Source organism: Castor canadensis, chromosome 6 (assembly GCF_047511655.1).
Source record: "Castor canadensis chromosome 6, mCasCan1.hap1v2, whole genome shotgun sequence".
Classification (NCBI taxonomy): domain Eukaryota; kingdom Metazoa; phylum Chordata; class Mammalia; order Rodentia; family Castoridae; genus Castor; species Castor canadensis.
The window spans coordinates 122,521,343-122,535,633 of NC_133391.1; the positions used below are offsets into that span (position 1 = coordinate 122,521,343).

General features: G+C 39.1%; 1 protein-coding gene across 12 annotated transcripts in view; it reads right to left on the reverse strand.

Moving 5' to 3' along the window:
• Positions 1-14,291, reverse strand: part of Mast4 (microtubule associated serine/threonine kinase family member 4) — a 560,147-nt gene that overhangs the window by 231,011 nt on the left and 314,845 nt on the right. For 8 of the 12 annotated variants that reach the window (XM_074077365.1, XM_074077363.1, XM_074077367.1 and 5 more), the window contains one exon: positions 12,675-12,710. The exons of the other annotated variants lie outside the window; for them this stretch is intronic. In XM_074077365.1, the coding sequence (XP_073933466.1) occupies positions 12,675-12,710 (36 nt within the window). The remainder of the gene's footprint in view (positions 1-12,674; positions 12,711-14,291) is intronic. 12 annotated transcript variants of the gene reach the window in all.

Below are 14,291 nucleotides of genomic sequence, written 5' to 3' on the forward strand. Positions count from 1 at the left end.
ACCTTTATTTATCATTCGCAGCTGTACGGAGCGCCCCGGCACAGGACCAAGAACAGGAGCTCAGCCCTGCCACAACAATTTTACACTTGGCATCTCCTTCTCTTCGGGTCCACCACAGCAGCATCCCAGCAGTCCTGCCCCTCCAACATGCCACACTGCACCAGGGAACCACCTACTGCTAACGGACAGAGAGGCCTTATGGAGCTGAGGAAAGGTGGCTCTCTACCTAAAAAAAAGAACTTGTTTAGATCTGCCAACCCGCTCACATTCGTTGATTTTACTTTTTACTCACAATCACACACACAAACACACATGCACACACCCCACTGACCTAAATATAATGACTGCCTGATAGAAGTGGCAGATTAATCCTTTTTGGAAGACTCCCTTGGGATCAGTTGCATTAAGTTTACAAGAACTGCTCTTTTTTTTTTTCTTGAAATTTTAAAAAATTAGCATATATTAACTGTACAAAATAAAGGATCTCATTGTGACATTTTCAAATACATATGCAATGTACTTTAATCATATTTGCCCCACCCGTCTATCACCTTTGTCTTCCCAAATTGTCCCCCTTCTACTTGCATATCTTTTTTTTTCTTTTTGGTTTAGATTGTTCATATGAGAAAAAACATGCAGGATTTTTCTTCCTGAGTCTAGTATATATCTTTAACATGATACTCTCCAGTTCCAACCATCTTCCCTCAAAGGACAAGATATTCCTCTTCTTTATTGTTGAATAATACTCCATAGTGCGTAAGTGCTGTATTTTCTTAACTGTTATCTACAGGTTGTTTTCTTGGTTTTTCTACCCACCTTTGGGAAACAATGGTAGGAAGCAATGAAGTACCCAAAACAATGCCTGGCACGATGGCTCAAGCCTGAAGATACACAGGAGGCTGAGCTTGGGAGGATCACAGTTCCAGGACAGCTTGGCAAAGAGGCTTGTGAGACCCCATTTCAATGGAAAAAGCTTAGTGTGGTGACACAAACCTGTCATCCAGTTACTATAGGAAATGAAAATAGGCGGATCATGATCCAAGCCAGCCTAGGCAGAAAGAAAAGCCCTATTTCCAAAATAACCAGAGCAGAAAGGGCTGGAGGAGTGGCTCAAGTGGTAGAGCACCTGCCTGGCCAGTGTGAAGTCTGAATTCAAACCCCAGTACCACCAAAATCAAACAACCAAACAAATGAAGTCAATGTTTTTTGCCCATGTGTTGCTGCCACTGTAGCAACTACATGTTCACTGGCAAAAAGTGGTTATGCCAATACATCCATGCTACAGGAAGTAGAGTTCTGTGGAATAAGGGAGTAGCTTAAAAAGACAGAATTTCAGAGTTTTCTCTTCCATGTCACAGGAAGCATGGCAAGGGAAGAGATGCCACAGGGTACAACAGACCAGTTCTTCTTTAAGTCTTAGGAAGCAATCCTTTTCCTACTTTCTCCTTGGACCAGCCCTTCCTCTCTAGTACACTATATACTCTGCAGGGTAGTGATGGGGCTCCTGAGGAGAGGAACACCTGGGGATCAGGTGTAGCTGCATATACTTAGTTGGTAACCCAAATAAGTGACTTAAAATAGCTTACTGCTTCCTTATGTAAAAGAGATTCAGAAATAGCAAGTCCAGGGCTGCTCTGGTGTTTACTAAATTATCACACTCAAGAGACATCTACCTTTCGATTCCACCATCCTCAGACGGTCTAACCTACCCTTCCTGTTCACTTTATAGGCCAATATGGCTGCCCAAGCTGTAGCCAACACAAATGCATCCCTGACAGGAAGGAAAGAGTAGAAGAACAGAAATAGGAGCTCCATCAACTATCCACCCCTGATATCCCATTCTGCTTATATATCACTAGCCAGAACGTAGTACCATAACTGTGTCTCACTGGGAGAAATGGAGCTTGGTAGGTACAGTCTTTTACTTGAATGCATTACCACCCTGCAAAAATCAGAGTTTTGGTTCAGCTCAGTAGCTCAAATCTGTGGTCCTAGTGTTAGGATAATGTGGTGCTGTCATGATCACAAATCTGACACATGCTGAAAAGCTGATGGACAAGGCAAAATTTACTTCTGCAGAAGGGCATGTGTATGTCTCTGATCTAAGTCAGGCAAGCCAGCACACACATGCAGGGGAGAGGGGACATCTCAGCTTTATGCCTTACTCAGGGATAAAGAACCCCTTTGCTCTAAGGAGGGAGCTTGGGTTCACAGTCTTTTGAGATTGACTAAGGTTGAAATTTAGGGGAGGGCACAGGGGAAGAGCAAACATGATTGGAGAGCAAGTACGTGAAACTTGATTGATTGGTATACCCAGAGACAAAGAGATGACCTATGAGGCAAGAATTCTAGGAGTTCAGGGAAACTGGGGCCTGAAATGACTGTTTGACCTGAAATGGCAGCACCAAGTATATAATCAACCAGTGGGCCAAGGGGACCTTGAAGCAGAGATTCTTTGGACAATGATTATCCCAAGACTAGCCATTTGAATTTTAGGACATCCAATGACAAACAATTCTCTTCTTAAAGGATTAAACTTTGTGTGGCAGCTCTCAGAGCATTCTCCCACACTCCTCCCACATAACCCTTGTGCCTTACACCTCATGTCATCAGATTATATCACCCACTGTCTAGCACAGTTTTTGTTGCCTGCCCAATACCAACTCTTTCCCCTTTATTTCTCCAACACGTTAGCTCCTGGTGCACTGCCATCATTTCTAGAACTTCTGGTCTTAATTCTGGGCATTCTCAATATGCATACTATTATTTGACTCTTAAATACCCTGCCCCGCAAAGCCCATGTGTTAAAGGCTTAGGCCACAGCTTGATGTTACTGAGAGATGGTGAAACCTTTAGGAGGTGGGGACTTGTGGGAGGTTTTGTCATTAAGGGTGTGCAAAAAAAAAAAAAAAAGGATTAAACTTTACAGCCAAGCAATGTGCCACTGAGCACATACACAACTGGGGATATTAGCTAACACCCACATAATGACAGACATATTCCATAGTGTGATACTGGATGGGGGGGGGTCAAACCCAGGACCTGGAAATGTACCAACTGAGCTAGCTCTTTAACAGAAAATACCCAATTTAGATGATCCTCACACTAGCCACTTGGGAGGTGGAGATAGGGAGGATAGAGACTTGAGGCCATCACAGGAAAAGAGTTCACAAGACCCCATGTCAACCAATGGCTGCGTGCAGTGGCACATACCTATCATCCCAATGAGGCAGGGAAGCACAAATAGGTGGACTGTGGTTCAAACCAGCCCAGAAATAAAGTGAGACCCTAATAACCAATGCAAAAAGGGCTGGGTGTATGGCCTAAGTAGTGGAGAATCTGCCTAGCAAGCGTGAGGCCCTGAGTTCAACCCCAAGAGCACAAAAAAAATCAGAGTTTTATCATGAAGACAGAAGGGAGGCCTGGATACTAGGCATACAATTGAGTATCTCTTCCAGTCATTCAGCTGGGTTGTTCTGGGCATCTTGGGGGAGATCTCAGGCAAGGGGGTTCATATTGTCGGTTGTGACCTCTGGCCCTGACCAACTCCATTTCCCCAGCTCACCTCAATGACATTCAAGACCGTGCTCTGAAGGTGCAGCTCTAAGTTTAAGACCCAGCCCATGTACTCACGGCAGCAATGTTGTGAGTAGTGGGAGTTTTCCAGGTTTACCCACGTGGGCCTATTGCACAGGTAATGTAGTGGAAATAATACCCATTTGCCATCATCTAAAGTAGAATCGATCGGTTTCAATAGATTGGTCTTTGCTCTACTGGGGTGTGGAAAGTAGCCTAGATAGAAGGCAAAAGAAACAGTGGCAAGAAGCAGCACACATTTTTCCTTACTTCATTCTCTGGAAAACTCACTTTCAACTGTTCTCTCCTCAGCAAGTCATTTGGCTTATCCCTGTGTTCCTCACAGTCCTTTCACTTGCTTCTGTTACTGGGGAGATGGAGCCCATCCCAAAGCATTTAGTAAGAAAAGGTATAGGCATTCCATGGATCCTGACAAGCCTGAGGTGGGTAACACCGACTGGCAGGTGGGATCTACCTCCAGACTTGAGCAGTGAACATGAGAGTGGAGGGGTGTTGTGGGTTGAACTGTATTCCCTGAAGGCTGGTGAAATTCTAACTGCCATGACCTTTGAGCATGTCCTTATTTGGAAATAGAGTTAAGATGAAGTCACTGTAGTGAGCCCTAATTTAATATGGCTATTCTTATATAAAGAGGGAATCTGGACACAGTGACAGACCTGTATATGGCAGGAGAAATGCCATGTAAAGGTGAAGGCAGAGATAGAACAACTGCTTCTGCAAGCCAAGGAAAGCCAAAAATTGGGAGAAAACCACCGGACGTGACTATAACCAGGACATGAAAAGTCAGACCCTACTCATTTGAGCACGCATGTTTTAAACTCTCTGCACATGATGCAACCACACAGGTACAGCTGCCAATGGCATTTGTAGAAATGAAGTAAATGAAAGAAAGTTAAAAGCAAGTGATTATACCTCAGGAGGTATTATCACTGCTCACTTCTGATGATTCATCAAGCTCAAATATCTAAGTCTGTCTATGCATCAATGTCTTTGAATGAAATTCTTTACTTTCATTACACCTCCTTTCATTTCTCCTACCCACAGGTTCTGCCAACAGGATCTATCTGGCATAGGCTTTGCAAAGAAGCTGGAGAAACAAGCAGAATACTTTAATATCTGTCATCGGAGTGGAGAAATCTCACTTCCATGCATACCCATTCCCTATCTTTTATTGTTTTCTTAATTAAAAACCTAAGAAGGGAAAAACATAATGAACACTTTCATGTATAACAACTATTCAACAAGTCAAACATATACATGGCTGAAGATCCCCAGGATTCTCCCTGATCTGTTTCTCTCTCTCCACCAAGAGGTAAACACTGACGTCAATTTGGTGTTTATTATTCTCAAGTATGTGTTTATTCCTATGCCACAAGGACAATTCACCCCAAAGATGGTGCTTCTTGGCCACAGTCCCATCAGTTTCTTCTTCTTTTTCTTTCTAACTGTATCTCTTTCCATCATCTGGCAAAAAATAAATAACTGTTAGATCCATGTATTCATGAAAGTAATAATGAAGTACCTTAATTTTATTCTTATCGACTCGCATCTATTTTTTCATCTGTGTCACCCACACCCTCATCAATAAAGCTGTGATACAGGGAAATCAAGTTCGATCAATGGGAACACACTTTCACAGGTGTCTACTTCCAGCAGTCCTCAATTCCTATCAGTGAGTGGAAGCCTAGGTCACCTATGCTGAACATTCTCCTGGACACCAATCCCAGAACAGATAAATTAGAATTTAAGATAACAGTAAAATTAAACTGCTCGCTTTTATACGAAGGACTAGAAGAACAATTAGTAATTAATCCATCACTCATATCTGTTCTCATAAAAGACTGGAAGACAGAAGATAAAACTCTATCACACTGGAAGTTCACTAAGTGGAGGACCCAACATTTGCCATTATATTTGGAGCACAGGGCAGTCTCATCAAAAGCTGGGACAACTTTTAACCCAATCATTAACTGCACAATCAGTTAATGGGTGGGTTAGTCTATGGAACTGTTAATTGGTAAGGGAGATGTGTGATCTTAAATCACACAAAACAATATTCTACACTATCTATGGGACACCTGTTTCATGCCAGGCACTGATCAACGCATGGAGGAAAGCCTCTGTCCTGAGGGAGCTGATCTCTAGCAGGAAAGGATGCACAGCGTTCCATGAACGGCATGTCATGAGGAACTCTGGAAAACTCTCCATGATCCATAACTCACTCTATAATCCATAATCCACAAGTCACCGTATAAATCAAACTTTGGGTAAGAATGGCTTCGGAGCTGGTTTCTGGCAGAATCTGCCAGTGCCCCAACTGGTAAAGCAAAACAAAGATGATTTGTTGTATTCTCTGAATGACTAGAGCATCTCTGTTCTTCAGAGTGACTCCCCTGCACCTTCGATGAAAGTGTTCCTGACCCTAAACAAATACTACCAACAGGAAAAATGTCACTACTTAGAATGTCATAAAGTGAGCAAGTAAGGACATGCCTCCGGGTCCTCAGCAACTAGACCTGACCATAAGAAACCAGCCAGTCCTTCGTTCCCCTGCCATTTCTGTTCAAAGACAGCAAATGTGTGAACAAGCAGAGCACTTGGCTCAACAACTGGTCACCTCCAGAAAGCACTTCCCAGCTGGAAAGGAAACACACACCAGGGGTCAATAGTCATCAAATACCAAGATTTAGAAAATAAAAAATTCTGAAAAAAAATGTAGTAAAATGTTTGTGGAAGTATCTCTATATGGTTAGATTATGAATGAAAACTATTTTACTCCTTATATTACTGTATTTTTCTACAATGGAAAAAATCAAAACAAATTATTAATGCCTTCTCATCTAAGGTTTTTTTTCCACAATAAAATAAAATGCCACCTCATTTCTTAAATGTAGAGACTATAATGCTGGAAATACCTAAAGGAAAATTATTTCATGTATCAAAAGACTCTAGTGAAAGCCAAACTCTCTGCTTTTAAAACTGATTTTTCCTCAGGTGATAAGATCTAGGGCAATTTCAAATGCATTTCTTCCTACTTGTGTTTTTGAGTTTCTCTACAATGATAACCTACAAGATTGACAGAAATATTATTTAAATTACTATTTTCTACAAAGATCAATTAGGCCTGTTAAAATATAAAATACTGTACATTCCACATGACTACTCAAAAGATAGACCACAATAGAGGAACACATATCAGTTTATTTCCAAAACAATTCTTGGAAATGCCTCCAGGTTGAAATTGCTTCCTTCTTTGAAAGGAGCCATAAGAGTTCAAAGAGGTCAAAATGTATAAACTCTTCTGAAATTAGTTATTTCGATAAAATAGCTGGGTGCCACCTCTGCTGTGCACAACCCTCAGCACCACGTCTGATGAGGCAAGAAGAGATGGCAACAGTGAGAAAACAGGACAGCCAGGTGGTTTGCTTTTTAAACCTCTACCACATGCCCTTTATTGCAGGATTAAAGGGCTTCCTGGTGATAGAAAAACAACTAAAGCAGGACCGGCTAACTCTTTTTGTGATAGGCTTGTTTCTTCCTTTGCCTGAGAACCCCATTTCCCAGTAATCCAATGGTTGGTCATGAAGCCAGAGAACAATTTGTCACATCTATGAATTCTTCTATCTACAAGGCCAAGCTTCATCAACCTCCGAACTAAAACAACTTGAAATATATGACTGTGCTCTTAGGTTAAGGTCAGTGTGCAGAGTAGCACATACAGGCAGAATGATTTCTATATCAGCAATGAAAAAGCAAGGGCTGTGGCACCCCCTGAACAGACATTTATACTACACAGAGACATGTGGGCAGCAGTCACCCTTAGGTGTGAAACAATGGGACCTTTGGGATTTCAGGAAAATGAAGACCAAGGATCATAACAAAAAGGCAAGAGAGAGCAGACAGCTTGGATTACCTATAACCCTTACAGCACTTCCCTCAGTGTCCTTTCTTCTCCAAACAGTTGCCCCATTGGCTGGTAGAGATACTGTGTGTGAGGCTCTTGCTGCCAACACCTGTCTCTATTGTCCTTCGCAAAGCCCTGAAATGGGAGAGTGACATTCCCTAATATTAACACACCTCAAGAGAACAATTCTTTCTGTCAGACTCATGTTGAGTATGGAAGCCTTCAACTACCTGGCATTTCTTTTAATTAGTTATACTGCTTTTGGGCTCATTTTACAAAGTCATGTGGCTTTGCAGACATCAATGCAAGGGCTACGAAAATCCCACTTTTTATTGTGGCCCCAGGATTGGGCGTGATGCACTTCAAAGTGTGCTCAGCTCCCAGGGCTCTGGCGCTGGCATACCCTGCTCAGACTCTTCATTGTTCTGGCCTCCAAGGAGCCTGGCCATATAGGAGATAAAAGAATTCTTCTGAAAGCCCCATGTAAGAGAAAATATTTGTTCAGCCACAATGTCCCTACAAATGTGATCTTAAGCTCCACAGCTGGAAGCCTGAGAAGATGAAAATGGAGGGGCCTTAACAGATCTGGTAGAGACCTGGTCAGATGAATGGGAGGTTGGGAGCCATGGCCCACCCTAAACTGGAGAATGCTGGGGTGCGCTCCTTCCTGCAAATATTCTGCTCATTCTTACAAAATTTTCCACACCCCAGAATGGCATTAAGTAGAAATGGTCTGACATTTTTTCTCTTACTGAACACAACTGCAATTATATTGAAAATATCTTTACTGTCTATCACTTTGATAGATTCACTTTTGAAGTTTTCTATTCATACCTTTCAATAGTCCTGTCTCTAAGAGATAGTACACTGGCCTTTCACAAATGCAATGCTAAGAGATGGGAGCTATGTGGTTTTTTTTCCAAGTAGTTTTTTCAGTCATTAGAATTTGAATGCTAGCAGAAAAGACAGCAGAAAACAGAGGAGAATGACATTTAAACATTCACACAGATAAAGATACTGTGGGGATTAACAGCAAGGGATCAAATTTGGTGTGTCATTTTAAAAGGTAGTCCTCTGGCACGGCTTAACCTGGAAGTTAAATGCAGCTGGTGCTATGTGTCACCTGCTCACCACTGGTTTCCCAAAAGACGGAGGCAGCGATTCTGCTTTAAGACACAGAGAAAGGGGTCACTGACTATCGACCCAGTGGCTTCACCAGAATAAATTGAGCAGTCTCCATTCATTTCTTAATGGCTAGAAGACCCACTAGCAGGAAAACCAAGCACTCAGGTCACAATTATAATTGAATTACCATTTCTACAGCAAGTCCAGGGACAGGGTGGTTCCTCACTCATCTTTTTTAGGGAATACTACACATTAGTCCTGACAGAGCTTTCAAAATTGATGCAAGATGGAAGTCAACACCAGCAATGGATCTGTTGTGTACTAATTTTCCTAATTTGTGTATGAGGTGTAGCACATTCTAGTAGTGAACTAAGTCAAAATAAAGACGGGTGCTGCTGGTAGCATTTCATTTTGAGGCCATTTAAGATGGTGCCAAACACATGAATGTAATATTTAATAAGTCAGCATTTTAACAAGAACAAGATAATAGGATTAGAGTCATGCTAACTTATGTTTGGTCATGAATAGCAACTATTACAAGTCTAAATTGATAACTAATGCATGCAAACTATTTTTCTTGATTTGCATTTAATTTTTAGCTGTATTTTTTTTTTTATATTTTAAAAGTACAAATGTCAGGTAAGGTTGTTTTATCTCAGTTGGATTAAGATTAAGGATACCTGTGAACTCAGAGGGGCTCCAACTGCTCTTCAATCCAGAAAGGACAGGCCTTTGGAGGAATGGCACTGTGATCTGGTCAACAGACAGCACACTTGCTTGCTTATTAATCTTTGTTAGACTCAGGGATTCTACTATAACCTTAGCTTAAATCAGCCTACAATTTATTTTTACCTAACTTTATAGTTTTAGGGCATCCCCTCTCCCATTCCTTAAATTTTGTGAGATTGAGAATGATCAATCAATCAATCAATTGATTGATTGATTGATTTAGTGGTACTAGGGAGCTTGCTAAGTAGAGACACTCTACCTCTTGAGCCACACCTCCAGTCTGTGTTTCTTTTATTTTCATTATTCTAGTGCTTATATCTAGTGCCAACTTATTGCTTTGTATCCTAAGTGGCTTTTGACATTTGGTTCCATTACAACAAATAAAGTTTTTCTGACTTCAGGAATAATAAACCCCATAGCCACAGCACTGGCTGTGGTCACTCCAAGCCCTGTACATAGGTGGTGGTATATATATAACAAAATAATATATCTAACAAAATAATATGTGTGTGTGTGTGTGTGTGTGTGTGTGTGTGTATAGATATATAAACAAACCCAGAGAGATTCTCTATCCTAATTTAAACAGTTCTTTCTTTCAGAGCCTTCGAGGATTGGGCAGCCCTGGAATAATGAGAGGCTTAAACATTTGACAGTATTATGAAAGAAACATGTTTTTATAGTTGTTTATCTTGTGTCATGTTACTTACTGGTTTTTATCGAAGTTTTACATTTCTGGGATTCTACCTAAAATTGTTTTTACTTTAAGATTAAGAAGACAGAACTTACACAGATAAGCATAATTACATTTGAGATACTCTAATTATATCTTTTTATGTTTTTGTTTATCAACTCTTGTCAGTTTTGATGACTAAAACTTGGGTGCAGGAAACACACTTTGAGTTTATGAGAATTCAGCTCATGTAGAAACCTTGGAAGCATGAGAAGCCTTTTATTTATCACAGTTTGTGTCATTTGTCATCTTTGCCTATTTCATGACTGACTCTTGGCTTTGGATAGATTCAACTTTTTTGAGCAGTTTATAATTATCATTTCCTCTTTGCTGATTCACTATTGGCCAGCAGAATTTCCTTTGGTTTGCTTCACCTGTCCTTTAAAGCCCAATGGCAGGACACTGTGGAATGCATTCTTGCTGTTTAACAAACATGTAATTCTGAAACCAACAAAATCCTGTCTACGTCAATCAGGGCATCCTGTTGTGCTCCCTCCAAAAAAAGTTCACACACCCTTTAGTGGAGACCAAAGTTAGGGTACATGAAATTCCTTCTGGAAGATTCAACGAGTACTAGATGGAAGGAAGGAGATAACTGCCTGTCACCTTCATTAGAACAAAGCAGAGAAACTATATTTGGTTTCATAAATTCATATAGAAGATCTCAACTATATTTTCTGGTTTTGGTCTTAATGTGAGTAACTTCCTTCTCTTTTCTAAATTACCATCACCAATATTTGTGAATATATATGTATATGCAAAAAAATGGCCATGCAATCAACTTGTTTGAATTATACCTACCATTAAAATAAGTAAGAATCTCAATTTCAACACATAATTATATTTTATCCAAGTATATCATTCAATAATAATCAAGTATACTAATTACTTCACCGTTTCATTTTTGGCTACAGAAAAAAATGCTATTGTCTACTTAACCAAGTAAACATAGGTAGAATCTATCGTCCTAAGGGATGTTTCTCTACGTCCATAAGCAAAATACAGACCTCCCCTTCATTTGTGTATATACTCGTTTGAAGCTAATGTTACCATTACTTTAACACAAGTAGTGTTAGTGTTTAGTGCCAATATTTCAAATTCCTTTAGACAAACAGAAAGGTATTTATTACTTTTATATTGCACCAAAGTTTCCAAAAAGCAATTAAGAATGTCAGTGAGCACAATTAAGTTAAAGTTATATTAATATAAAAGTTAAGAGTTGCCAAGAAAATCTCAACTATTACACAATTTTGGTAAAACTTCAATTGTGACAATTTTCAAAGTCCATATAATAATCAATACTAAGCTTAAAAGAATCAAATCACAAGAGATTCCAAAATGCAAGGTTTATTACCTGCTTCAGGTATAGTTCCTTACTCATATCATCATATTTACACATCCCTCAATCAATCTCCACACAGTATACTTCATGGCTTTTTAGATAAATAGACACAAATAATTCAGAAAAACAGAGTAATAAAAGTTTGAACCACTTAAGCTCCAAGGTACCAATCCAATCCTTGGATATATTAAAATGTCACTTCTGTATCCCATTTCTGTACATTAGAGTAAATGTACAGTTATCAAAGAGAAGAAATAAAATTACATTCAAAGAATTAACATAGAAGAAATAACACTCAATTTATCAATAAATATTTTCTATTTAGTAACATCAGGAAAGAGACTCCCATAATGAGAAATATTAATTTTTGTTTCTATTTTCCTATGTGGTATAATAATACTTGTTGTATTAAAAAGATTTAAGAAAACAATTCCCCAGTTTTAAATTTTAGACTTTAATTTAATCAGAATATAGAACAGAACAGTTGTGAAAGGTATGAAAAGAAGGCTAACAAAGTAGAACTTACCAGACATTACAAGTCACTAGAAATCCACTGCATTCAAAACAGAATAGCGTTGTCACAGAAATAGAAAGGGATCAGAACAGACAGTCCAGAAATAGATCCAGATATCATGTCATCTTCACATGTGACAAGGATAACTTTTCAATCCCATGAAAAATAAAGGTTCTTGTAATAACTAGGATTTCTGTACTTCATTTGGATGTTTTTTAAAAATTGGGTCAAAAAATTAAGAGAATACTTGAATGACCTTGGGGTACATAACACCACACTGAGCATAAGACAACTTGGCAATAATAAAGGAAAAGACATACATGTTTGATTAAACAATAATTAACAATTTTCATTTGGCAAAAGACACTATAAACAGAGATAAAAGCTGTAAAGATTTATTTGCATACATTTAACAAAGGACAAAAATCTACAAAACACAAGTGCTCCAAGAAATTGATAATGGAAAAATGGGCTTGGGCAAGGAAAATGAACACAGAATAAAGAAGACAGAAATTCAAATGGACAACAGACGTATGAATATACAGTCAATGTCAGGGAGAGTGAAGGAAATGGAAATTAATCAGCAGTGATAACAAGACTGGCGAGAATTAAAAAGGGTAGTGGTATTCAGTGCTGGTGAGGATGTAGGAAATGGGCACTGTCATGTGCAAAGGTGATTTGCTATTCCTTCAGTTAATCTAGCAATATCTATTAAAATTAAAAATACACATACCGTTTGACCAAGCAATTCCACTTCTGGGAATCTATCCTAAAGGAAAAAAAAGGACCAGTTCATAAGGATATAGGTACAAAGATGTTCATTGTATCACTGTTTGTTATGAGGTAGGAATAAAGGGGTTATAAAAACAATATGAATGTCTATTTATAGAGAAACACTGAAATGAAATGTGGTATGTGTATTATGTCCGTTATTAGGTCATTATTGAAATGAATGGGATAAATCAATCTTTACTGACTTGGAAGATTGATAAAGTGAGGCCAACAAATTGAGGAGTGATTGCTTAGCATGCTTGTAGGTATCAGCAAGGACTGCAGGTAATCTGTGTAGGTGAAGTGAGGAGAGAGAAAGTACATACCAGCTTAATGATGGCTACTTGAGGGGATGAATGGAGAGGGGCTTGGAAGGGATGGTGGCCAGCTACTTTCTCTGTGCATCTTTGTGCTGTTTCATAGCTACTACGAGCACAGTTATCACTTTTATAATTTTCAAGACTATATTTAAGGAAAAAATTATTAGTTTTTATTAGTGATACTACTTCCAGGTACTTTAGTAAAATGATAGTGAACGAGCAAATATTCCATTTTTTACTTAAGCCGGTCTCACCACAAGATTCATTTGTGATGGCTTGCCAGGACCCATTTGATCTGTCTCCCCACATTTGATGTGTCAGCCACATGGCTCAGGTAAGACTGAGTACACCCTATTTCTAGGGATTCTAAATGGTTCTAATTCCTAAATGGTTGCTCTCCAAAGGAAACACAGTTCTAAGCCACTCACATAGCTTTAAATTTCCCAAGAGTTACATTTTTTAAAAAGTGTAAAAGAAACAGGTGAATGTAATTTTAACAATGTATTTGACCTAATTGAATATATCCCAAAATACTATCATTTCAACATAGAATTAAATAAGAATTATTAATGAGATTTTTTCAAATTCCTTGTTTCATATCTCAACTTAGACTAGTCACACTGCAAGGTCTCACTCAACAGCCACGCATCACTAGTGGCTGTGGCTCTGGACAGCACCAGTCTAAGATAATAACACTGCAAATATTACGTTCATGGATGGAAACATATTTATGTCCAATCAAAAAGAAAGCCACAAAAGTATGGGGAGAAAATTTCTCTCCTGCTCAGAGTAAACAAGAAAAAAAAAAAGTACCCTGGGAACTGCAACAGCTGGCACACATGGATAGGCCAGATGGGAAGGAAATCTGCAGCAAGATAAAGAATTCAGGTGCTCCGTGACAACCCTGAACCTCTGGGTCAACCCCTGCATGAATCCTAGATGTCTTAGTGCTATAAGCTGGTAAACTCTTTATGTTACTCAGACACTTCAGGTTCGGTTTTTTATTACTTGTAATCAAAAGCAGCCTAATTGATAAACTCATCAATACATCATGCCATGTCCAAACAGAATCGTTTTCTTAACTGAGCTAACTCAAATGCTCCAAATTCTTTCCATTTATTTGTAATCAAGGTATTGTTTGGTTAAATCAGCTTTATTTGGTAAAAAATTTTTTGAAAACATTCTTGAAGGAGATTCTCAGATTAATTCCTAATCACCCTGGGTAACTTTGCATGGTCAACACACAAGACAGCACTTTT